Here is a 26,505-nt window from a genome sequence, read left to right on the forward strand (position 1 = left end):
TAAGCCCAAACTTGAACCTGGGTCTGTCTGCTATGTTGCCTCTTTTCACTGAAATACACAATTTTAACTCCTTGCTCATCTTTGATTCTTCCTTGCTTCTCAGCGATGCAATACCCTGTTCCTATCCTCATGTATCCCAAACTTTCCTTCACACACAGGAAAATACCTACCACATCTCTCCTCAACAGAAAGACCCACAACTTCTTAGGAGACTTTTGTTATAAAACATTTAATGTTAACCTACAATACAATGTAAACTTTTATGAAAAAAATTTTAAGTACACTAGATTTCTTCAGTAAATTATCATGTAACTATTCAGGCGCAGTACAAGTTGGGACACTGCATCCTTTGTGGATGGATTTCCTGTTGCTGCGTTCCTCACAAGTCCTAAAAAAAAACCAGTTGCAAAGTGGAGCTCCTTGTTCAAGCACCAGGTAATACTCCCGATTTTGCATTCTGGGGGTTATCACTCTTTCCCACAGTCATTTTCTGAAACTCTTTCCTTGGCCTTGGCACCATTAGCAATTTTCATAATGACTGCTCAGTTGAAGATTCTAGGTTCCTTATTTTATTATTTTTTAAGAGATATTCTCATTTTTTATCCAAACATCATAGTGGAGGCAAACAAGCACAAAAAAGTATTTGCTGCAGGAAATTCTGCAGAAGTGGAAGAAAAGACCAGAAATGCCCCCACTAACTGCAGAAATTCAACGGACTCCAACTGGGTGTCTTTGTTTGGTCATTTCCCATGTTATTCAGTTGAATCTACAACATCAGTTTTGGGACTGCAGAACACAACTTGAAACAAGTGTTTTTGTTAGGTTGATGGCTTGCTGTTTGATAAACAGCTGAAGTAACCCAGAGGTGATGTGGAAATGAGTGAATCCTTGCAGATCAGCTTCTCAGTATTTTCTCCCTTGCAGGTCCCATTGAGTTCCGAGGTCCTTGGGAGTAACAGATTGTACTGGCTTTAAGTGACAAAATGTTCATCCTTCATGGAGGAGGAAGGGAGATGACACCTATGCAGCAGCCCTACGGTAAGGAGACAGGAATGGAGTCTGAACAAAGCACGCTTGTTTCAACATAGACTAGGAAGGAACATGTGCTTCAGATAAAACTTCCTGAAACCTAAAGTAAATAGGTAAGCCATCCCAAGAACTCTACCGACATACACTTTTTCTTAATAGTCTGGCATCTGACCTCCTTCACTGAACAAGTATCGAAAGGCCAAGAGACATAAAGTGCATGTTGTAGAATAAGATGCAGACTGAATTAAGGAAAAAGTTTTACAACTTCCCAAAGAGGTGTGGGCAAAACACCCAAAACAATACCCAACCTAGAGAAGGCCCTTAATATCCTGCCCTTCTGTGTACTGCTAGGGAAACAGCTATGAGTTTGACAGGGAGGGAGACTCAGAGTTATGTGGAAAAATTCCTCTTTGCATGGTTGTAAGCAGGAAGCAGACTTCACATAAGGCTGAATAGAGAATATGCTTTATCCTGGTATTCATTCCAGATACCTTTCATGCCAACAGTGACTTCCCACTCATCTGGCCTTGAGGCAGCAGTAAACAAAATGGAATAATAGGCAGCCAGGAGCAGAACTAAATTAAATTTTCCTAGAGATGGTGTTTTAGACATCTGTGCCAAGACCACTGGGTAATTCCCAGGCTCCCTAGGTGGTGCCTTGTGAGGTTCCTTATCCCATCCCTTACCCATGTTTACCCCAACCACTGTGGGATGCAGAGGAGAAGTCACATACATCAGTGCTACCTAAAAGAGTTGCCCTTAGATTTTTAGGTAAGCAAGAGAGAAAGCCTTTGGAGACTGCAAATCTACCAAGTTATGTTTTATCTTGATATGGCCCCTGGCCTCAAAGCATGCTAGGCTCTAGTTACTTCAGTAGGTTGCTGTGTTACAAGTCTGCACCAGTCTAGCTATAGAACACTTTGGAATATTTGCCAGCTCACGCTGACATCTGTTAATAATACATGGCATGACCCATGTACCCATTACCATAAACTCAACCAAAGAAGAGACATCCATCCTGAAGTTTAAAAACCCCTATTACCTCAACACAGCAACAGAGGGAGAGGATTAAAAACTGCTTCCAGCAGGTGGCTATATCAGAAACTAACTGTACCTTCCAACAGTTTACACACACCTGGAGTTCTGTCTTGGCTCCCTTCAAGGTTTCTAGTTCTATCCTTGAACCAACACCACCACCACCCTCCCACTGAGACAGGCAGGGCACCATCATGGGGTTCTGCTGGTTCTACCATTGACCCTGCTAGTCCTTTGGGAAGGCACCAAGATTGGCAACTCAGGAACACTCAGGGATGGGCAGGAAGAGCACGTACACATCAGAAGAGGAATGAAGAGCTGCTATCCTTTGGTTCAAATTGCATAATAACCATCTAGTACAGATTCCAAGGGACAACTACAGTTATGTGTATAATGAGTATACACAGAGTTCACACTGCATATATGGGGATATCTGTACAGAGACTTTGTGGGGCAATGAACCCAGATTTCCTCCCAATACTCCAAGCGAGGCACAAGAGATGCTAAGAAAGGACAGCAAGAGTTGGACCAAAAAGAACAACCTCTCTAGGAATGTGAGAGGGACAATGGCAAAAATAAGCACAAACCAGCCCAGGTCACCTTTATTACACTCTTATGGGCTAAGGAGCCCAGGGCATGAACTCATGGGCTTAAGAATTGGCTTTTTATCAAATAAAAGTTAAGAACACCTATGTCAGCCTCATTCCTTTGGTCATTACAAAGCAACAAAAAATGTTTAGAAGTTATTCATAAATTGTGGGAAGTTCAAGGAACATCTCTGTTCTGTGCCTTCTCTTCCCTCTTCTCTGGTGGTGGGAGAAGCAAGTCCTCAGGAGATGCTGCAGTAGTAGCTGGTCGATGTTTTTTCCACTTTTATTTTCCATAAAAGCAAGAATGAATGAGAACTAGTGGGAATTTCCCCTTCCCCAGTTGGGACAATAACTGGATTGAAGAGTCTCCTTTCGTTGGAAGGTGCGTGGTGCAGAGGCAGTAGGGAAGGGTGGGCTTGCCAGTGGGAACGTTCACTGCTGACCTTCATGCACACACACAGGTGGTGACTCTTTTAGGCAGCATGGTTTCTGATCCTTCCTTAGGATGCAGCAGTCTTTTAAAAAAAATATTGTATTATAATAATAATAATATGAATTTCTCTCTCTTGTTTTGTTTTTCCGTTTCTTTTAGGGATTAGGGTAGGAGGGGAGAGGGAAAAAATAATGTCATTCATCTGTCAGGTCCTGAACAAAGAGAACTTCTGTGTGGCTGAGTCCGGCCTCCTGAAGTGTGGGGGGGTTGGGCCACTCCTCTGAAGGGATGCAAGGCAGCACCCGCCGGGGAAAGTTGGCTTCAATCTGAAACTTTTCAGGGCTTTCTTTCAAGGAGAATAAGAAGTCGTGGATTACCTGCAGATCATATAGGAAAAGGGAGGTGAGAGAAAGACAAAGGAGCACTCAACACAACTATGAAATCAGGTATCTCCACCAGCTCTCTCCAGGATGACTCTGAGATATGAAATTATTGCATGACACTGGAATTCTACTGTGAGGTCCTTCCCTTTCAGAGGAAATACGTAGGGCAGCTCTTTTAAGTGATTACACAGCCCAATGCTAGTCCTACTTCTGGAATGATTCATCTGTTTGGTCTTTTTTTCTTGACAACTTGCCTGATATAAAGCTAAATTTTTTTTACTTAGAAATAATTAGAGAGTTACTGAACAGTGGAGAGTATAGAACACAGAATTTTCTTTATTTTTTATTTTTCAGAATTTTCTTTAAACCAGTTAAGAATGAGCTGCCAACCCGATGTCCCATCACCCCCAAAATACTTGTGTAGGTTTTCTAAACAGGACAATCTCCTACATAACCATAATACAGCTCTCAAAAAAAAGGAAATTTAACTGGCACATTATTGCTATGACAGAGCAATATATATTAAACTATTATTAAAGTTTTCAGGTTTTGCTAGCTGCCTTTTACAGCACAAGCAACCAGTTTAGGATTATGTGTTCCATTTCACTGTCACATCTTCTAAGTCTCCTCCTTCAGTCTAGAATAAATCCTTAGCCTTTCCTTTATTATTCATGACCTTGACACCTCTAAAGATTATTGGTCAGTTATTTTTGCAGAATGTCTTTCATTTCCCTAATGTGTACTCACAATTAGGTTCCAGATAGGTTCTTTCGCAGGAATGTTCTAGAACGATGTTGCATTCTACTAAGAGTATCCTATCCAGCTGGAGCACAATTCTGATTTGCCCCAGTACCTATGATGTGCATTTTGATCTCTTCATTAAGGTGGTGACTGCTAGGCCTCTCCAGTCGCAGCCATTCCTTTCTCCTTGTAATTATTATTTTAAAAAATTTTATTTATTTATTCATGAAAGAGAGGCAGAGACATAGGCAGAGAGAAGCAGGCTCCTCGAGGGAGCCTGATGCAGGACTTGATTGCAGGACCCCGGGAGCATGACCTGAGCAAAAGGCAGACGCTCAACCACTGAGTCACCCAGGTGTCCCTCTACTTTTATAATTAAAGAGATCTTGTGGGGAGGTACTTTGAGACTACAGAGATTTCTGTTCCTCAAACTTTCAACTTATTTATTTATATTAACATAGATTCACGATTTCCTATTTTATTCAGAAGGTTATAATGTTATAGTATTTATTTTAATGTTCAAATGTTTCAGATGGAGTCAGAAGAGCCCATCCAAGGTGACAAGTCTCCATCATTTTTTGAATAATTCCTTGCTTTCTAGCACAAGGTATTTTAGGCTGATCTTGTGTTTTCTTGCCCCAGCTCTGGAATAAGCCATTTCTCCAAGGAACCATGGTTCTTCTTAATGGACAGTGGTACATATATATATTGGGGGAGGGGGGGCAGGTATTTAAAAGCCACAATCCAGGTGCTATGTACATTCATTGCTACTGGGGGGTTGCTGCTCCCAATCACTCTCTGTGGAAAAAACTAGAGACTATGTGTATACACATACACACATCAATGTCTATATTTCTCGTATATAACGCAAAAAACCATGAGTTTGTTTCCCCCTTAATCCAGTCCTGGCTTTAACACCCCACACCCCACCATGGGCTGCGCTCATGCTCGGACTGTGTGGACACTGTCCTAAATTTGGTCAATGATCTAACATCCTTCATGGGCACTTGTCCTCTGTGAGACTGCCCTCCTCACCCTACTCAGGCTGATAAAGGTAAATTCTTAATAAGAAGTTAAGGTGACATCAAGAAAACTCATATTGCTAAAACTTAAAATGTGAGGTACCTATGGAATGGGCCACCTTTATTGCTCCCTGTTTCTTGATGCCATATATTAAGAACGGGCACACTGGATCTACTCTATGGGCCTCTTTATCTAGCATGCTACTTCTACCAGAGAGTCTGAAGGATATGTTATGAAGGGCATAGCATGCTAACCTCCTTCAGGTCAATCCCACAACACTCAAATTACCCTTACTATTTTGAGGGAACCTATTTTCTTTTTGTTGTACCTCACATAAATTTAGTCCCCTTTGTGCGAAGCAGTCCTTTATTGGTCTTAAACTTACCTCTTTAGAGCTTTTAAGAGGCAACATATCACTCCAAAACTTAAGGAGTAAATCCATGCTCCTCTTCTCTAAATCCATTCATGATTTTATAAACTCACATATTTTGATTTTATAAATTAACATATTTTAATCTATCAACCTCATTTAGAGTCTCTGTCTCTCTGTGCAATTTCCATTAACATTTACCTTTTCTTTCTTTCTTTTTTTTTTTTTTTACCTTCTTTTCTTATATTAAGATGCATCAATAGACTTGAACGAAGTTTACTGGTATGAGCCCAACAGGGGCTTTATATAGTGTGAAACAATATTTTGTTTCCATTTCAATCTTGCTTGATAATAGTCAGCCCTGTTATAAAATTGGCATTTTCTGTTGACCACTGACAATGGACATCACCTCCAGAGGTTGCTTTTGGTTTCTAATGGATAGAAAAATGAGTCCTGGGCTAAGTATAATTTGGATTCTCTCTAATATGCATTCATTTTAACAGAAAGTCAGCTTGCTACTTTTCTCCCCACTCATGAGATCTAGAGATTTTTCCAGTTTTTCCTTTTTTATCTTAGCATTTTACTACTATCAAGAACTGAGCTTCCTGCAAATTGAGTATTTCACTGTACATGACACAAAGTCTGCAAGAACATAAAAGAACTGTAAATCTTTACTCAGTTATATTAAAAATCCCACGAATGTTAAATTAAAAGCCTATACCATCACTAAAGACTTCTCCTTTACACTTATTTCCCATCTCTGAGCCTTGTCCCCACTTATGATCAACTATTTCTCTCAGTCTGAGATTTGTTTTTCAAAGCTGAGAACCTATTTAAGTGTCTTGAAGGACTGGGGGGCCCAGATGGCTCAGTTGGTTAAGCAGCTGCCTTTGGCTCAGGTCATGATCTGAGGGTCCTGGGATCAAGCCCCACATAGGGCTCCCTGCTCAGTGGGGAGTCTGCTTCTTCCTCTCTCTCTGTCCCTCCCCCCATAGTTGTGGATGCTCTTTCTTTCAAATGAGTAAATAAAATCTAAAAAAATAAACTGAAATAAAATAAGAGTCTTTAAGGATTAGTTAATAAATGGGTTGGTTCCCTTTAGGCCAGAAGCCTATACTGTTTCACAATTCTAGTAGATTTTCTTCTGAAACTCTTAAGAGAGTTCATTTTTGTTAGGTTTTTCACACACACAATTAGAATTTGGGGAGTAGAAGCTCCTTAAGAGTCAGTTATACGGTATCCCTGGGTGGCTCAGTGGTTGACCATCTGCCTTTGGCCCGGGACGTTGGGCCTGGAGTCCCAGGATCGAGTCCCACATTGGGCACCCTGCATGGAGCCTGCTTCTCCCTCTGCCCGTGTCTCTGCCTCTCTCTCTGTGTGTCTCTCATGAATAAATAAAATCTTAAAAAAAAAAAAAGTCAGTTATACTATGATGTGAAACTGTTAATGAACATGGTTGCAAGCTAAAATCCAAATGCAAACCGTTAGGAAACACACCAGGGAAAGGAACAAACATTTAATAACCACCTACATGGTATGTATTGTGTGAGGCTCATTCATATCATCCCAATTTAAAAATCCAAAGCTAGGGATATGAACACCTTCCCTCAAAAGAAATAAATGCATAAATGAGATAAATAAAATGAGAATGCTACTCATTTTTCTCTCATCAGGGTACCTCCCAACTTTTTACTTTGTGTTAGCTCTGAGTCTCACATTCCCCACTGGCCATAAGCTCCAGGAGTCTCACTCATCTGCAAAACCCCTGGAGTGCCTAGAACAGTGCCTAAGATACCTTCAATTTAAAGTTATCAAAGGGTAGATTATATTTCCATTTAACTGGTGAGGTATCTGAGGCCCTGTAAAAAATTCTGCAACTTGTCCGATGCTCTTTATTTAAATAGGAGAAGTAAAAACGTGCTAGCCAGCCTCCCTTAACTGCAGTGCATCCTTATTTCTATTATGCAGTTTACTCTTGATTATCTCGAGTGATCAGGGAAATGGCAGAATCTACTATATAGTTGGTAAATTTGGAAAGACAACATACCAACTATCAATATAAATAGACACTTCCTTTTGGTTATAAACAACAAAACAACAGTAACCATTTAAGTGCTCACTATGAGCCAGGCACAATGTTGAGCCCTTTACATACAAATTTAATAATAAAAATAATCTCATTAGAGTACCTATTATCATACCCATTTGACAGATGAAGAAACACAGTCAATGAAGTATACTGACCAAGAAAACACACCTACTGATCTTAGAAGAATGAAAATTTGATAATTTTTCAGATGATTTTATTTATTTGAGAGAGCGTGTGTGTACATGCATGAGTGGGGAGGAAGAACTGAGGGAGAAGCAGCAGTAGACTCCCCACTGAGCAATAAGCCTGACACAGAGCTCTGATGCCAGGTCCCCGGATCATGACCTGAGCTGAAGACAGAAGCTTAACCAACTGAGCCACCCAAGTGCCCCATCATTCTGTGATAGAATTCTAAGAGTCTCTGCTTTTAACTATTTTCCTATGGAATGACAAACACTACTTACCTCTAGATATCAGATATACAAGGTAGCTCCACAAAGTGGGGCTTCTTATGGGCTAAATGGATAGAAAGGGAGAGTGATAACTGCATGCATTTATATTCAGATGTGTAATTCTGGTGCTTTTAGGTCAGTGGAGACAGAGCTTTCTGCGTAGATAGAAGTGAGGAGTTCTGGTGGGATTCTGAGGGCAATGTGAGCTAACTGGCATGGAAGAGCCTCCCATCGACTTAATGTGCAAGTCTTTTGTGGAACTTCTTGGTAAGTTACACTTGTTTCTTAGCAGAACTCAAATATGATGAAAGAAAACCTTAATATGTTTTCCTTTAAGTTGGCAGCTAGAACTGAAAGAATCTAATAGTTCACTGCACTCTTCTCTCTCTGCCCCACCCTTTCCTGCCTTGTTCATGAGAGCAGCAGATATACCAACAACACTCTCAAGAGCCCTTAAAAGCTTCCAAATCTACAGCCCAGACCTTACATACACTTCACACAACTTAGGTGGTCCTTACTGTTAGAGACTGTGAAAAGTGGAATCGTCTCTCTACTCGAGAATCATTGGGTAATTTGAAAATGATCTTGACACTTTCAGGGTCATCAGGGGAAGGCTCCGGGGGCAGGCACTCCAACTTCCTTTCCTTTTCCTCTTGTAAATTCTGTACAGACACAAAGCAAAGTTAAGGCTATGGCTCTAACAGGGAAACAGGAATACTATCACCATGTAGGTTTACCGCGCAGCCAGAAGAAAAATAAGTAACTAATAAGAAAAACCTCCTGGCAAGAGTCAGAAACAGAAAGACCCTAATTCAAAGTGCTACTGCATCGCATGTATTATTTATTAACTATGTTAGGGTATTTACCTGTCTGGAAAAAAAGGGAATGGCTAAAAGACACTGGCTGTAATCAAGTGGTAATATACAATGAAAGAGCATGAATGAAATGCCAAATTAGTTAACAATGTTGCTAAGATATAAAAACTACTGCTGTGGATTTTGAACTGCTTGTTGTGTTGTTGTGCATTTGTACTTACTTTTCATGGAATAGAGTTTTCTGCCTGATTTTTGTTCACTGTTGTGTTTTAATAAATTTAAAAAATATTTGTGGAAATGTAATAAATATAAAAATGGCAAGGAGGGGGCAGCTGGCTGGCTCAGTCAGTAGGGCATGCAACTCTTAACTGCAAGTTCATGCCCCACACTGGACAGAAAACTTCTTTAAAAAAAAAATACATAAAAATAAAAAATAAAAAATAAAAAAAAATACAGCAAGGAATTAAAACACCCACAAATCCCACCATCTTCAAGTTTTTTTCCTTTCACACTTAAGATCAGTTTGGGAATCTTGAGGAGTAAAGACAGGTTCATTACCCGCCGACGTCTCTCCTCTGCCAACTTTTGCTGTTGCACCTCCTCCTCCTTCCGCCGCTTCCGCTCCCGCTCCTCCCGTTTCTTCCTTTCTTTCTCCTGGTCTGCCCTGAGAGAGGCCAGATAGGCCTCGTCTTGCTGTTGTCTCAGGACCTGGGTCTGATTTCGTTCTTCCCTGTGGCCAGACCAAAAAGCAGAGAAGGCAAAGAGCAATCTCTGTTTTCTTATACCAAAATTTGTGGGGAGGTAAAAAGGTCAACAATCTTGACAGGTGAGCATTTCACACTACCATAAAGGATTCCAAAGCACAGCATGGCAAAATCTGAATGAGCCATCTCATTTACCAATTTAATATGGCAGAAAAAGAAATGGCAAACTTTTCCTTTCCCTTTTAACTTTACAAGTAAAACTATCCTCTCTTCCCAATTCTAGCAAAAGTAACAGTATTATTGCCAAAAAGTGATCATCAAGATCGTATTTTACAGTTAAATACCCCTTTGGAGGATTATTGAATTTTTGCATATATTGCTTTCATAAAACCAAAAACCACATAAATGCATCTTAGAATATTTGGAAAATGGAGAAAATCTTGTTCAGAATTCTACTAACCAAAGAGAAAATACTGTAACATTCTGGTATACTCCCTATTTTCTCCCCAAACTATATATCTACATAGGCGTGAGTGAGAGAATGGATCTAAAAAAATGAAAGAAAATACACCAGAATATAAAAAGTTGTGGTAGGATTACGGGGGGATTTTAAATTTTTTGTGTGCTTTTCTGGGTTTCAACATTTTCTACAATTAATGTGCACTACTTACATAATGGGAGGAAGAGTTTTAATAATTCCACATTTTTTACGTTTAAGCTCCTTAGATTATGGTTCACCTAAATGACATGATATATACATTCTTGAGCATACAGCCTTGTCTTTATTTTGAATCACATCTCCAAGAACAGATGATCTGATAGAATTATTTTGGTCAACATACATAAATATTTTAACACTAAATGGGTAAGGTTTTCAAAGTTGCCTCTAAGAGTAAGTCAGGATTTGTGGAGCCCTGGGTCAGCCATCCAAATTTACAGCTGGTCTCTCTCTTTTCAGAGGAACTTCCCCTGTACCTTTCAAGGCGTTCTGACACCAGGTAAGTCTGGTTTGCATCCATGATAAATGTCAGCTGGTTAATAAGATCATCGGGTTGAATGAGGCCTTCTAGCCGTCCCACTACAGTCATTCTCCGATCCTTCAGCATAATCATGGCCAGGAATGGATAGGTGTTCTCTCGTAAAGCCTGCGAGACTGAGAAAGAAGAGTCAACAGGTTAAGGGCAGCCCTACGGATGAACCAGATCAACTCTTAGACTTTCCACAAGGAGCAAGACAGGAAGGTTTTACTCCCCTACTTGGGAATGAAAGGAGGTCTCACTTATTCTCTACATACCTTTTTTCCTCCTAGTTTTTTAATCTTTGCTGTGGTTTTATTTTATTTTTGTGTCCCTATTCCCAGGTAATTTGATTAGAATAGGATAAACTATTCTGGCAGGAGTGGTTGTCATAATGATGCTTGGGAAGACTGCAGAAGTCAAGGACAAAGCCATTTTGGTAAAAAAGGACCTATAAAGAATTTGGCTACTGCTAAGCATAATTTTCCCCTATACTGGGTATCAGGACTAAAGAAAATAAGGCTGTAAATCTCAGCCTTTTATTACTGGTGATGAGATCCACCACTGTCTTCTGCCTTTTCTTCCTCTTACTCAATCCCTTCCTTAGTCCTTTCCTCATGTCTCCCTCACCTACCCCCAACCAAAAGAGCTAGTTTTTTTTGTTCCAAAGAGGTTTTAGAAAGTTAGTTTTCCAAATAAGCAGGATTTTACCATAAAGGAGTTTTATTTATGTTTTTCTTATGGTTTTAAAGAAGATATTTTATAAGCTTCTATAAAAAATATATCTCTTTCTATCAACTACCTTCCATATCCCCAAAGCCATATTAGAGTAGCAAAACGCATGCTGTATGAATTTATCAGATGTTTAAAAACCAATTAGGAGTAAAGATTCAGATTTTAAGAGGTAGGCAAAACATCTTTGATTCTTAGTATCTATGCTAGTATATACTCAAAAGTTGCTGAACACAAGTAACTACAAAGTAACTACATTTTTCTTAATGTATGCTTTATATTGACTTCTAAATATACTTATCTCTAGTGAAGAGTTACTGTCAGCAAAGATCTGAACTTTCTGAATCCCTATCAGCACTCGAGTACCCAACTAATTCAATGTGCAAGAAGCTGTTAAAATTGCTGATGGGGGGCGCCTGGGTGGCTCAGGTGGTTAAACGTCTGCCTTTGGCTCAGGTCATTATCCCAGAGTCCTGGAATCAAGCCCCACATCGGGCTCCCTGCTCAGCAGAGAGCCTGCTTCTCCCTCTATCTCTCTCTCTCAAATAAATAAATAAAAATCTTTAAAATAAATAAAATAAAATCACTCATGATGAGAGTCAACTCCTCAGTAAAAAGCCATTTAGATTAAAAGCGATTAGATTAGTCCTGCTGGATAGGACTGGATGTTTTAAAAATAAAACCTGGCAATGGTTACCTGTAAAGAATGCACTAGAGTCTAACAGACCTGAGATTGCTAACTGTACAATCTCACTTAAACTCTCTGAGCCTGTTTCCTAAACCATAAAGGGAAAATAATACAACCCTCCTTTCAGGACTACTGAGAGGATTACATATGATAATATATAAAATGTAATGAGCACATGTCTAACACAGAATAGTCATGCAATAAACGGCGTGTTTTCCCAGACTATCTCAAAGATATCTCAACAATCTCAATGAGGAAAAAGAAACACAACTTACCCCTATATCCCTCAGGTTTATTTGTGGAGCATGCCCAGAAAAGCATCCTAGTATTTATTAGGGAAATAACTTCAGGGGCACAGAGTGTGTTGCTGTGGAGAGGGATGAAAAGGATATGAGAAGAACTTGCTTACTACAAAACATCAGCAGACAAAAAAATTTAAATAATCAATCAATCCACTTACCGACAGAACTCATCAGAGTCCTGGTGATCATCTCCATGAAGATAAACCAAAAGAAAGCGAAGCTCCCGCTTGGCATCGTTAAGTGCCTGTGAGAAACAGAAGATCACTAATTATTATGACGACTATGCCTTGAGCTTTTCCTTAGGCTAAGAGAACAAAAGGAGAAATGAGGAAAAAATGTGAACAAGAAATCAGATTCTGGGCTCCTACCTTCATACCCCTGGCATTTTTCTCCCTACAAAACGTCCAAGCTAACAAGCTTTAATGAAAAGGTTCGGTGTTAGGATTTAAACTGTATTAGGCACATGAGAGTAGACAGGCTAACAAAGAAAGGTCCCCAACAAATCACAGAAAAGTCAGCTGTTCCCACAGTCTAAAGGAAGATAAAAACGAGAATCTGACCACATGAAAGGGGAGGTGAGAATTTTGCCACTTTACAGCTACAACATCTTTATACATAAAAAAATACTGCAAAGATGAGCCTGATCCCAGGCCACATACCAAGCAGGGATGCAAGACTGAGGGACCCAAATACATTCTAAAGAGCACAAAGTTTAAAAGATCTTCAAAGACAACGCAAGTGTCCAAGATTCCTTTGTATGCTTCTGCATTTTGCATAATCCTCAGCACAATACAATTCAATTAGTATCTCTGGAATGACCAATGGTGGTCTACCCTCAGGATCATAGCAAAGAGGGTGCAGAGGTACCAATTTCATTCACAACTGCATCTTTAGCGTTGGTGCTTAATGCTTGTTGAATAGGGTGGCAGCAGAGCCTCTGAGGAGACCAACTAAGAGAAAAAGCCGATATGGGAGAATCAAAGCAGAAAGCAAGAGTAAGTTTTTTTGTGTGTGTGGTTTTTTTTTTTTTTTTTTACCAGATAGATTCAGGAATACTGGAGGCTGCAGAACAGAACCATCCTTTGGACTATAGACACAGTGTTACTTCTACATTTTTCTTTGGCAAACTCGAGATATGCCTAACACCCACAGAACTCTTAATTTTCACCCCTTAAGAGGTATCAAAGGTTTATGTGGCTTGGGTTGACTGAGATGTGCTGCCTTCAGTCTATGGCCTATGACCTTACTCAATTCTGTGAGGGATCAAAGACGACTTAGACTTTGCCTTTAAGGGGATTACTGTCTGGTATAGGAGATAAAAAATAAACATAATCAACCATGATATAAGGAAGAATGTGAAACTGCTTTAAGTTTTCAAAAAAACTATGAAAGCACAAAAGAAAAGACTACTATTTTAGTTAGACTGCAAGGTAGGCCAGGTAGGACACGTCAATCAGAAAGGGTTTATAAGAAGGGAGTGATATGACCTAGTTGAAGGATGGGAAAGCTTCCATTTAGCAAAAAACGTGAGGAAGGCATTCCAGGTGGAGGGAAAAGCAAAAGCAAAGGCACAGAAGTGAAAAAATATATAAAATATGTTCAGGAAATGGTTTATCTGGAACCTATGGTATGGAGAAACAAGTTATACAGCAAAGACCTCAAAAGGAGGTTGGGATTAGATCAAGTAGGGCTGGTTTTTCTTTTTCTGGAAGCAGTCAAGAGGTAGTTAAGGTTCTTGAGTAAAAGAATGACATGATCAGTGCTGGGCTATGCTTTCCTTTATGGATAGAACCATATCAATAAATTGGCATCTATATGGTTTGTGGCACTGACCTGGCTGTACGTTCCCTGGTAGAAGACAGGGTGTGCCCTCCCATATTTCTCTTCAAAAGAGTGCATAAATGAAACAATGTCCCCAACGGGGTCAGTGACCCGGCTGCGAGGGTCAGGCCGTATAAAACGAAGAGCAAACCTGGGGAGGAAGGAATAAATATCACATGAATTGGCTTACTGTAGTGGGCCAGTTTGTAAAGATTCCTACAACAGAGCCAGAGGCATGGCAGCAAAAGGAGGTGTATGGTCTGTGAATGGACCATCAAACCTGAGAATAAAGTCTGCAAAGCTTTATTCAAAAAAAGCTGCAAAGCAGCAAGTGTTGTTCCATTGCCTGTTCAAGACAAATGTAACCTACTAGGATTTATAAATTCCAACACTGGCCTGAGCAAATCCAGAGTGCTTTTTGCAGAAAAATTCAGGACTAGAAAAAAAAGGGAAAGGAAGACACAGTCCAAAAAGATCACAGGTCAGGCTGTGCCCCCCAGAGTCTCTAGAATGGCACTGTCTAATAAGGTAGCCACTAGCCACTTGTGCTATTTAAATTTAAATTAGTGAAATAAAATGCAAAATAAAATTCAGATCTTTAGTCACTCTTGCCACAATTAAGTACTCAATAGTCACATGTGGTTAGTGGCTTCCACACTGGACAGTGCAGATACAGAATGTTTTCATTACCACAGAAAATTCTACTGGATAGCACTGCTCTAGAATAGAGCTCTGTCTCTTTCTGGTTGTCCTACTTGCCTCTCCCTCTCCTTTCTGTTGTCCTGGGATTTTGAATTTTTAGTGCATACTCCCACGCTATTCAAATTATGGACAGGCTTCAAACCCGAACTTGTGGTCATGATTTACCTGCTTTTCAAGGGGGCAATAAAATTCTGCTTACTGATTTATGGTTAATGGCATCCATGAAGGAAGTTATAAAACTGATCTAGAGTACACTGGCTGATTTAGAGACCTGGCAGCTATTGTCAAGATAAGGGATGATACCACATATCTCTTTCTAAAGAGCCTATCTTATCATATTTGTATAGTATCATTTATTTATCTTTTGGGTTTCCAGAGAAGGCAATGGGCAGTTTTGGTAAGTCAATGTGCTACATAACATTAAAGTTGCTTGGATGATACAGTTGCATTAAAATTAGTCACACATGCCATGCATATTTTTTCCAAGGAAAGCCAATATTCACATACATGAGGCATTTCAGCACAGAAAAGTGACTAAACTATGACACTTTCCTTAACAAATCTTGAGCCAATTTCTTAGCCCCTCAAATTACCCATGTGCATACAATTTCATTTAGAAATTCTCCTGAGTAATCAAATCAAATTCACTGACACAAACATTCCATAGGAAATTAAAAACATATATAAGAAGTTGTGTATGTGGGGGAGTAGTTAGAAATCCTTTACAAGACTGATATTTTGATAACTTTCTTTGAAATTAAGTATTTACAGTTATCTTCTAGTCTTTTTAAGTTATCAAATTTTAATGAATGAATGGATAAAGGCTGTAGCTTCTTTCTTTCTAATTACAATATCTTTCCATGGCCTACACAATTCAGGACAATCAGCTCTTAAAGAAAAATAGAGATCTCAATTCAGTCTTTATTAGTTTTGACATTTTATATGTGCCCATTCTTGCATAAAATAGGATGGGAAAAGTACCAATTGATGAACTGCTAAAGCAAGGAAGTCATTAAGCAGGCAGACTCCTAAAACACCAAGTAGTCAAGGTAAAAGATATTACCTGATCCTTCACAACTAACCTGCTGGGTCCTGACCTCCACAGCCCCTGCTCTCTAGAACAAGGCAAAGCTATTCCATATATGGGGGAAAATCCGCTGCCCTGTATGCAAGGTCCAGACCACATATGCTGGCTCCATCTGTTGGCCTGGATGCCCATAAAACATTTTAGTTCCTCCATAAAATCTAGGTATAGGTTCATTTACTACTCAGCTCTAGATCAGATGCCCCAAGACTAATATGACAGAAACTTGGGCCCCTTTGATATTTTCTAGTCCTGACCCTGGTGCTGAGCTGTCTGAATGGTACATGGAGGAAGTGAGAAGAAAAGTGAAAGTGTGAATCAAGGGAGTATACATACAGAAGGGTGCCAGTGTCAGCAACGTATGCATTGCCAGGACAGAGAATGTATGAGTGTCTGAGAGGTAAAACTGTTGTGGGAGAGGAAAAAAATGGATAATCTCAAAGCAAGAAAGTTTGTTGAGATTATGAGTAGTCAGATGAAGTTAGATGGTTTAGGGTAAAAGTTACAAGGAGTGTGAAGCTACTGATAATGGTGGTTAGAAAGAAAAGGGTGTGAAGATTAAGGAATGTAGAGGTGACAAAGATGGTGGGAGGAGGGCAGATAACGATAAATGTAGGTAGGCTGACCTTGAGAATAATAGGCAGGACTACTTAACAGGCTTAATTTAAGACAGTTCCATTTCATAACATCTGTTATGTTTGACCAATTTAAAATACTGTCATATTATATTAAAAGATTGTTCAGGAAGAGTATTCAATGTGATGACAAATTGGCAATTCAAAACTGACAGAGCACAAACCTTATTATTCTGGTCTATGTTTCAGCTCCAAAGTCTACCCTATTGCTACTAACACATAAATACAAATGTACATACCTAAATATATCAAGTATTGTGTAATAGGTAAACCGGAATGGAAGCATTATCAAGTAATAACCCCATCCAAGCAGCCCCTGAAATTCCAAAAACAAAGTTAGACACAATTCTCTCAAACCCTATCACCCTGCAAAATGACTACTTCAGGTTTCTACTCTTTTTGTTCTTTCACATGATTCCTCCCTCTACAATACAGATCCCTCATCCTGGCCACATCAACCTTCTTAAAGACCAACTGCCTTTCATTTCTTTCATTTAATAACATATTTTTCTCTTATCACATAAATTTTTGTATTAAACCTGCTTTAACACTTTCTGTACCTTTATGAGTTATCAAATCCAATTACAAGTATGCTTCCCTAAATCATAAATATTCAATTATTTCCTTTTCAGATTTACACATTAAAATATGGTATACAGGGCAGCCCTAGTGGCTCAGCGGTTTGGCGCCGCCTTCGGCCCGGGGTATGATCCCGGAGACCAGGGATCGAGTCCCACGTCAGGCTTCCTGCGTGGAGTCTGCTTCTTTCTCTCTCCCTCTGCCTGTGTCTTTGCATCTCTCTCTCTCTCTATCATGAATAAATAAATAAAATCTTAAAAAAAATAAATAAAATATGATATACAGAAATAACAATAAAGATAACCACTATCTTATCCAGGGTAAGATAAGATACTACTACCCTGGATATCTGTATATAAAAGAGAAATAATTATATTAACCACAATTATAAATCCCCATATAGCTGCTAATCTTAGTAATAATACTAATTATTATTTTAGCAATATTTATTACTGATTTTTTTTAAAGATTTTATTTATTTATTCATGAGAGACACAGACAGAGAGAGAGGCAAAGACACAGGCAGAGGGAGAAGTGGGCTCCATGCAGGGAGCCTGACATGGGACTCGATCCCGGGTCTCCAGGATCAGGCCCTGGGCTGAAGGTGGCGCTAAACTGCTGAGCCACCCGGGCTGCCCTGCTGATGTTATCATTAACTAGAACATATACAGAGGCTTTACAGTTTACAAAGCCTTCCTTATATGTCATATTGTGTTAAACTGAGACCTTCCCTGTGTCTATGGCCAGGGGGTTCTGAAGCCTCATGGCTAACCTTGGGATCCTAAACACTGAGTCAAGCCCAAACAAACTGACAAAGCATTAGGCATATACAGAATTTCTGGAGTCATATAATTGCTCTAGGAATCTGTCTTCTTCTACTTCAGCATACCCTAAAACAACTAGTTAGAAACTCCCATTTTTAAAATGTTGTCAAGTACTCTACAAAAAAGTTACAATAATTGAGTAAATTCTAACTGCTGCAAGGTTAAAGAGACTCCTTTTTGGAATTCTAAATCCAAGTATAAGAGATTGGGGATAACTCAAGAATAAGAAAGAGAAACTCCAAAAAGTTCTCTGGAGTTCATATCAGTATATACATATCTGACTTTTCTAATTAGACTATAAGTGCAGTTTGAAGAGGGAGGACTGGCTCTTTATTCCTATCTGGATCACCAACAGCAAAATAGCAGATACAATGGAGCACTCTTAACCTGTTGAATTTAAAGGAACCACCATCACCTCCCAGTTACTACCCCTTCAAGATGAATTTCAAAGATATGGCCAAGGTCTCCACAAAGATTCCAAATAACTTTCCCAGAAGTAGCTTAAAATTAAGTGAAATGAAGCAACAAAAAAACCCAGTAAACACTCTTACTTAAAAGTGAAAATGAAACATCTAGGGATGTCTGGCTCAGCTGGTAGAGCATGTGACTACTGATCTCATGGCTATGAGTTTGAACTCTATGTCGGGCGTACAGATTACTTAAAAAAATAAAATCTTGAAAAAGAAATAGTGAAAGATCTATTAAACATGTAACAAACATTTTTAGATATGTAAATAAAACTGTGTACTCAAAACAAGGTGTACAGAACTCTTCAAATAACTAGCAAAGACAAAAATAAAACAAAAAAGGATAGTTACTCTAACAATTCATTGAGGAATCAAGAGAAAATGATAAACCCAATAAATCTGCCAAGGTGCCAGGTCTAACTAACAGATTCACATTCTGAGTATTTCCTTTGCTCCTATCATATAGAGATCAATACAACCTCGTGAATGGACTTATAAAATAAACAAGGGGGAAACTCCAGTTACAAAATAACTTGCCCTTGGCTGTGGTCTTGAAACAACATAACTGTAGATCCTGTGGTCAGCTGTATTAACTTGCAAGGGTCGGGATGGAGGTGGGTTGAAAACACTTGGTACACCCTCTTGTTCATTCAATCGGTCCTGTACAGCAGCCTGAGAAGGAAAAAACAGTAGTAAGAGTTTCAGTGATACTTAAATCCACCCAAAAGAAAAGATGAGGCAACTATTGCTTGGGGTTTCAAAACAGATCACCTGATGAGTATATCTTTCTTTTTTAAATGAGGGCAGATTATTATTTTTTATTTTATATTAATATTATATTATATTATATTATATTATATTATATTATATTATATTATGAGAGAAACAGAGAGAGGCAGAGACACAGGCGGAGGGAGAAGCAGGCTCCATGTAGGGAGCCTGACGTGGGACTCGATCCTGAGTCTCCAGGATCAGGCCCTGGGCTGAAGGCGGCACTAAACTGCTGAGCCACCCGGGCTGCCTGAGTATATCTTTATAAACTTTTAATTTACTATGCTGGGAGGCAATGTGGTGACGACTCCAGAATTCACAGTAGAGGAGTCCAAGAAACTTGTCTGGAAGACCCATTTATGCAGCAAACAAAACTGCTTTTATTCAGATGGTATGTGTTATTTAGGGTGGCTGGGATCTAAGGTGCTTCAGTGTAGGAAGGAAAGCCACCCAAAGAGAATACAATGTAGAAAGTGCCCTTGGAGCTGTGCAATGGAGCAGTCACCACAAGCAGTCTTTGATGGAGGGCTTGGCTTTGAAACAGTAACTTAGGTCTGAATCTTTGCTCTACCACTCAGAATAGTCAGCTGGCTTATGAGCCTCAGTTTCCTCATGTGCAAACTGAAGGAATAGTACTTCTCAGGGTTAATTTGAAAATTTGATGAAATGTCCATTTGTAAAGATTCCAATATAATTCCTGACAGAAAACATTCAGGAAAACCTTATTATTATTATTTTTAATAAAGATTTATTTATTTGAGAAAGACAGAGAGAGTAAGCAAATGCTTGTGAGTGGGGGGAGGTGCAGAGAATCTTAAGCAGACTCCTCGCTGGGCATGGAGTCTCACACAGGACTTGATCTCACCATGAGAGATCATGACCTGAACCAAAATCAAGAGTCAGACACTTAACCAACTGAGCCACCCAGATGTCCCCCAAAACCTTACTCTTTTCTTAACTTTGCCCTAGGAAATGGGTATTTGTCCCAGTGTAGTAAAAAATTTGGTCCTGCCCAAAATGAGATCTGGTTTTGGCTTTGGATTCTGGGAGATAATTTATACCTGACAGAAGTGTTTTTGTTACCAGATCTTATGGCCATCCCAGAAAGACTAGTTATACAGTTTAGAGTGGGGACTTTGGGTAATGTAGTATCAATTGACTTGGACACTGAACTCAATTGTAGGCGATCAATCAAATTTATTTATGACCATGTAATGAAATCCCAATGAAAACTCTGGACTCTGAAGCTAAGGTGAGCTTCCCTGGTTGGCAACACTTCATGCATAATGTTACAAATCTTTGATTCTATGAAAGAGAAATACAGAAGCTTTATATTTATAACTCAAAATTCTGCCCTATATGTCTCTTCCTTTAGCTGATTTTAATCTAGATCCTTTCTCTGGAATAAACTGTAATCACAAGTATAGCTCTTAGAGAACTCTTCTAGTGAATTATCAAACCTGAGGATGGTTTTGGGAAATTCCTGAACCTGCAGTTACTGTCATAAGTGAAGGTGGTCTTTTTAAGAACCTGTATGCTTTTTTTTTTTTTTTTTAAGATTTTATTTATTTATTCATGAGAGACAGAGAGAGAGAGGCAGAGACACAGGCAGAGGGAGAAGCAGGCTCCATGCAGGGAGCCCGATGTGGGACTCGATCCCGGGTCTCCAGGATCACGCCCTGGGCCGAAGGTGGTGCCAAACTGCTGAGCCACCCGGGGTGCCCACCTATATGCTCTCTAACCAAGATAGTTGATTTTAAACTTTGCAGTGTGGCTAATGCCAGGTAGTTCTCTAAGTTTTCATATTTTTGAGTATTAAGGCACAATTTGACGTGGCAAGAACAGTCTTTCAACAAATAATGCTGGGACAACTGGATACTGACATGCAAAAGAATGAGCCTGAACTCCTAAATCTCATTATATACAAAAATTAACTCAAAATACATCAGACCTAAATATAAGGGCTGAAATTATAAAACGCTTAAAAGAAGACACAGATGAAGATCTCCATGACCTCGGATTAGTTAACTGTTCTTAGATATGACACTAAAAGCACAAACAACAAAAGAAATAAATTAGATAAACTGGACTTTCATCAAAACTGAAAACTGGGACAGCCCAGGTGGCTCAGCAGTTTAGCACCGCCTAAAGGTGGGTGTGATCTTGGAGACCCAGGATCGAATCCCATGTCAGGCTCCCTGCACGGAGCCTGCTTCTCCCTCTGCCTGTGCCTCTGCCTCTCTCTGTCTCTCATGAATAAATAAATAAAATCTTAAAAAAAAAAAAAAACTGAAAACTTTTGTGTATCAAAGGACACTATCAAGAGATTCAAAAGGCAACCCACAGAATAGAAGATTTGCAAACTGTGTATTTGACCAGAGTATGGTATCTAGAATATATTAAAAACCCTTACAATTCATCATGAAAAATAACACAATTTAAAAATGGCCAAAGGACTTGAACAGACATTTCTCCAAAGATGATGCACAAATAACCAACAAGCACATAAAAACATGCTCTATATAATTAGCCATCAGAAAAAATGCAAATCAAAATCACAAGACAGTACCTTCACACCCACAAGAAGGCTGTAATATAAAACATTAACTAACGTTGGGGAGGATGTGGAGAAATTGGAATTCTCATACACTGCTGCTGGGTATGTAAAATAGTGTAGCCTCTTTGGAAACAGTCTGGCAGTTCTTCAAAAGGTTAAACACAGAGTTGCCATAGGTTTCAGCAAATACATCCAAGAGAAATGAAAAGTTACATCTCCACAAAAACTTGTACAGTAATGTTCCCTACAACATTACTGATAAGGACAGAAGTGGAAACAACCAAGTGTTTATCAACTGTGGTATATTCATAAAAGGGAATGCGATTTGACAATAAAAAGGAATAAAATGATACATACTACAACATGCATACATCTTGAAAACATGCTAAGTGAAATAAACCAGACACAAATAGACAAATACCCTCTGATGTCATTTATATGAAGTATCTAGAATAACCAAATTCTATAGAGACAAAAAGCGGAATTGTGGTTACCAGAGGGCAGGGGAAGAGGATAATAGGAAATAATCATTTAATAGGTACAGAGTTTCAGTTTGGGATGAAGAAAAAGTTCTGCAAATGGACAGTGGTCAGGTGGCACAATATAAATGTACTTAATGCAACAAAACTGTAAACCCCAAAATGGTTAAAATGGTAAACACAAAAAAAGGATGCAATACTGATATATGCTACAAATATGGATAAACATCGAAAATATTAAGTGAAAGAAGCCAGTCACCAAAGACCATGTAACTATGATTCCATTCACATGCAAGTCCAGAAAAGGGAAATCCATAAACAGAAAGTAGATAAGTAGTTGCTTAGGGGCATGGAGGGATAGAAGTTGGTGGGTAATAGTTTAAAGGGTACGGGTTTTTCCAGGGGGGGGGGTAATGTCAATATTCTAAAATATTTTGGGGAAAATGTTTTAAAACTGATGGTGGTAATGGCTGATGGTGGTAACGAATATACTAAAAACTACTGAATTTCACATTTTAAATAGGTGAACTCTTTGGTATGTGAAATACATATCAATAATAAAGCTGTTATTTAAAACCCACAACTGACAGCAATAGTGCTCAATTATATAAATTAGATCTTCCAGGCAAAAAGTAGAATTTTGGAAAACTTCTGTTTGCCATTGTAAACCTGGCAATTTCTAATACTTTTTAAATTTTTTTTTTTTTTTTTTTTTAATTTATGATAGGCACACAGTGAGAGAGAGAGAGGCAGAGACACAGGCAGAGGGAGAAGCAGGCTCCATGCACCGGGAGCCCGACGTGGGACTCGATCCCGGGTCTCCAGGATCGCGCCCTGGGCCAAAGGCAGGTGCCAAACCGCTGCGCCACCCAGGGATCCCAATTTCTAATACTTTTTAAAAGCTTTTCTGATGAGTTTGGTGGTGTTATTAAGACATTAAATTATACAGTAAAATGTAACATTTAGGAAATCTGTATTAATTCAAGGAACCCTATTTTCCAAATAATCAATGCTTGAAGTTACAAAATCATGCAATGGTCAAAGATCCTTACAAAGTACAACATACATCAATTACTTTACAGTGGGACCTTAGGGAGGCAAGTGACAAGGGGAGTGACAAAGAAAAGTGACAAAGACAGCACAAAAAAAAAAAAAAAAAAAAAAAACAAACAAAAAAAAAACAAAGACAGCACAAAGCACAAAGCCCAGGATGGTGAAAGAGAGATCAGATGTAGTCTTCAACACAGACAGAATCAAGTTAAACACTAAGTCAATTGCCACGCTGGAAGGATACTCAAGCAGTCCTATAGAGCATTTCACATGGCAGGGAACTGAGTACCTACTGCCAACTAACACTACTACCTTGCTAGATGTGCTTAGATTTCCTCTTTAAACTGGTACTCAACAGTTTGGCTTTTTACAAGACAACCATACCTACATAAGTAATGGGGGTGGTGGTGGGGAGGAGAAGCAGGTGGCAGACACCCAGATATTAATCTGCTGCTGCCAATTCCACTTTTGACTCATGATAGCCTTTAAGGAACCATTTATTCTTGGGAAACAAGTATGGGGGACATTCAACACAGGAAAGAACTAGAGGTATAACTTAAGAAAGAGATGACTGGATCGAGAGTCCTAATGCCACTCATGTCCAAATATTTTCTCCATAGGCAGAGTCAGGGCACAAAAGCAAGAGGTGAGTGGCCAGTGGGCTTCAAGGATGATGGGAGCTAATGAACTGATAAAAGTAGATCTTAGAAGTTTTCATTACGAGAAAAAAAAAAAACAAAAAAAACTGTATGTATGGGGATCCCTGGGTGGCACAGCGGTTTGGCGCCTGCCTTTGGCCCAGGGCAGGATCCTGGAGACCCGGGATCGAATCCCACGTCGGGCTCCCGGTGCATGGAGCCTGCTTCTCCCTCTGCCTGTGTCTCTGCCTCTCTCTCTCTCTCTGTGACTATCATAAATAAATAAAAATTAAAAAAAAAACAACTGTATGTATGTTGACAGATACCACTAACCAGACTTATTGTGGTGATCATTTTGCAATATAAATACTGAAATCATTATACCTAAAACTAATATAATGTTAAATACCAATTACACTTCAACAAAAACCATTTTTAATTAAAACAAATAAAAATTAAGGCTATACCTCAAAAAAATAATTGAAGAAAAGTGACGGCTCTCAAAAAACTGTGTGTGAAACTATCTACTAATTACATTAAAAAGACCATTCATGGGGCGCCCAGGGGTCAGCTGAACGTCCAACTCTTGATTTCCAGCTGGGGTCATGATCTCATCAGGGTTGTGGGTGTGAGCTCCAAGAGAGGCCCCTCACTCAGCATGGAGTCTGCTTGTCTCTCTCTCTGCTTCTCCCCACTGCTGGCAACATGTGTGCTCTCTCTTTAAAATAAATAGTATTTTTTATTTCTTTATTTTAAAGACTGTATTTATTTATTCATGAGAGACACAGAGAGAAAGAGGCAGAGACATAAGCAGAGGGAGAAGCAGGCTCCCTGCAGGGAGCCTCATGTAGGACTCAATCTCAAGACCCAAGGTGAAGGCAGACTGCTCAACCACAGAGCCACCCAGGTGCCCCAATAAATAATCTTTCAAAAAAAGACCATTCATAAGAAACTAAACAACAACAACAAAAATTGCAAGATAGATCAATCGATTTCAATGTAAAAGACAATGAAAAGTTGTTTTCTTTCTTAAATTCTACATATGAGAGGAGGGGCAAGATGGCCGGAGAGTAGGGTCTCCAAATCATGTGTCCCCACCAAATTACCTAGAAAACCTTCAAATCATCCTGAAAATCTACGAATTCGGCCTGAGATTTAAAGAGAGAACAGCTGGAATGCTACAGTGAGAAGAGTTCGTGCTTCTATCAAGGTAGGAAGACTGGGGAAAAAGAAATAAAGAAACAAAAGGCCTCCAAGGGGGAGGGGCCCCACGAGGAGCCAGGCTGAGGCCGGGGCCGAGTGTCTCCAGGACAGGAGAGCCCCGTCCTGGAGAAGCAGGAGCTGCACCAATCTTCCCAGGTGGAAAGGGGCTCACAGGGAGTTGGAGCAGGACCCCAGGAGGGCGGGGGTGCCCTCGGGCTCCCTGGGACAAGTAACAGAGGAACTGCGCCCCGGGAGAGTGCGCCGAGCTTCCTAGGGCTGCAGCACGCACGGCTGGACCCGGGAGCAGCCTGGAGGGGCTTGGGCCGCGGCTCCGCGGAGGGGGCTGCGCGGCCGGGAGCGCGAATCCAACAAGCGCAGGCCCTGGAGCACAGGGCGCCGGGACACAGCCCAGGATCCGGCCTACCCCCGGGGACAGGCAGAGGCCGGGAGGGCCCAGGACCACAAGGACGCTCCTGCCCCAATCTGAGCAGATCAGCGGCCCCGCCCCGGAGCCTCCAGGCCCTGCAGACGTAGAGCTCTGTAGTTACTGCAGGGGCTAAATCCAGGGCTCCAGAGCTGGCCGCTGCCACTGGGGTTGTTCCTCCCGGGGCCTCACGGGGTAAACAACCCCCACTAAGCCCTGCACCAGGCAGGGGGCTGAGCAGCCCCCCCAAGTGCTAACACCTGAAAATCAGCACAACAGGCCCCTCCCCCAGAAGACCAGCTAGACGGACAAGTTCCAGGGGAAGTCAAGGGACTTAAAGTATACAGAAACAGAAGATACTGCCCCGTGGTTTTGTTGTTGTTTTCGTTTTGTTTTTTTGTTAGTTTTTTTTGTTTTGTTTTGTTTTGTTTTGCTTTTTGATTTCCTTCCCCCACCCTTTTTTCCCTTTCTTTTTCTCTTCTTTTTTTCTTCCTTTTTTCTTTTCTCTTTTTTCTTTTTTTTTCTCTCTTTTTCTCCTTTTCCCAATACAACTTGCTTTTGGCCACTCTGCACTGAGCAAAATGACTAGAAAGAAACCTCACCTCAAAAGAAAGAATCAGAAACAGTCCTCTCTCCCACAGAGTTACAAAATCTGAATTACAATTCAAAGTCAGAAAGCCAATTCAGAAGCACTATTATACAGCTACTGGTGGCTCTAGAAAAAAGCATAAAGGCCTCAAGAGACTTCATGACTGCAGAATTTAGAGCTAATCAGGCAGAAATTAAAAATCAATTGAATGAGATGCAATCGAAACTAGAAGTCCTAACGACAAGGGTTAACGAGGTGGAAGAACGAGTGAGTGACATAG

General features: G+C 40.0%; 2 protein-coding genes across 12 annotated transcripts in view; one reads left to right on the forward strand and one right to left on the reverse strand.

The window, feature by feature from the left end:
- Nucleotides 1-1,418, forward strand: part of RNF44 (ring finger protein 44) — a 35,984-nt gene extending 34,566 nt beyond the window's left edge. For all 9 annotated transcript variants that reach the window (XR_013378071.1, XR_013378073.1, XR_013378067.1 and 6 more), the window contains one exon: nucleotides 321-1,418. The gene's annotated coding sequence lies outside the window, so the exon portion shown is untranslated. The remainder of the gene's footprint in view (nucleotides 1-320) is intronic.
- The window catches only part of FAF2 (Fas associated factor family member 2), a 72,705-nt gene continuing 46,413 nt past the window's right edge, over nucleotides 214-26,505 (reverse strand). For all 3 annotated transcript variants that reach the window (XM_077895458.1, XM_077895460.1, XM_077895461.1), the window contains 9 exons: nucleotides 19,052-19,186; nucleotides 16,884-16,960; nucleotides 14,236-14,374; nucleotides 12,561-12,646; nucleotides 12,376-12,467; nucleotides 10,640-10,817; nucleotides 9,519-9,690; nucleotides 8,664-8,807; nucleotides 214-3,464 (listed from right to left, as the gene is read on the reverse strand). In XM_077895458.1, the coding sequence (XP_077751584.1) occupies nucleotides 3,282-3,464; nucleotides 8,664-8,807; nucleotides 9,519-9,690; nucleotides 10,640-10,817; nucleotides 12,376-12,467; nucleotides 12,561-12,646; nucleotides 14,236-14,374; nucleotides 16,884-16,960; nucleotides 19,052-19,186 (1,206 nt within the window). In that variant the 3' untranslated portion in view covers nucleotides 214-3,281. The remainder of the gene's footprint in view (nucleotides 3,465-8,663; nucleotides 8,808-9,518; nucleotides 9,691-10,639; nucleotides 10,818-12,375; nucleotides 12,468-12,560; nucleotides 12,647-14,235; nucleotides 14,375-16,883; nucleotides 16,961-19,051; nucleotides 19,187-26,505) is intronic.

Source organism: Canis aureus, chromosome 4 (genome assembly GCF_053574225.1).
Source record: "Canis aureus isolate CA01 chromosome 4, VMU_Caureus_v.1.0, whole genome shotgun sequence".
In the NCBI taxonomy this organism is placed as follows: domain Eukaryota; kingdom Metazoa; phylum Chordata; class Mammalia; order Carnivora; family Canidae; genus Canis; species Canis aureus.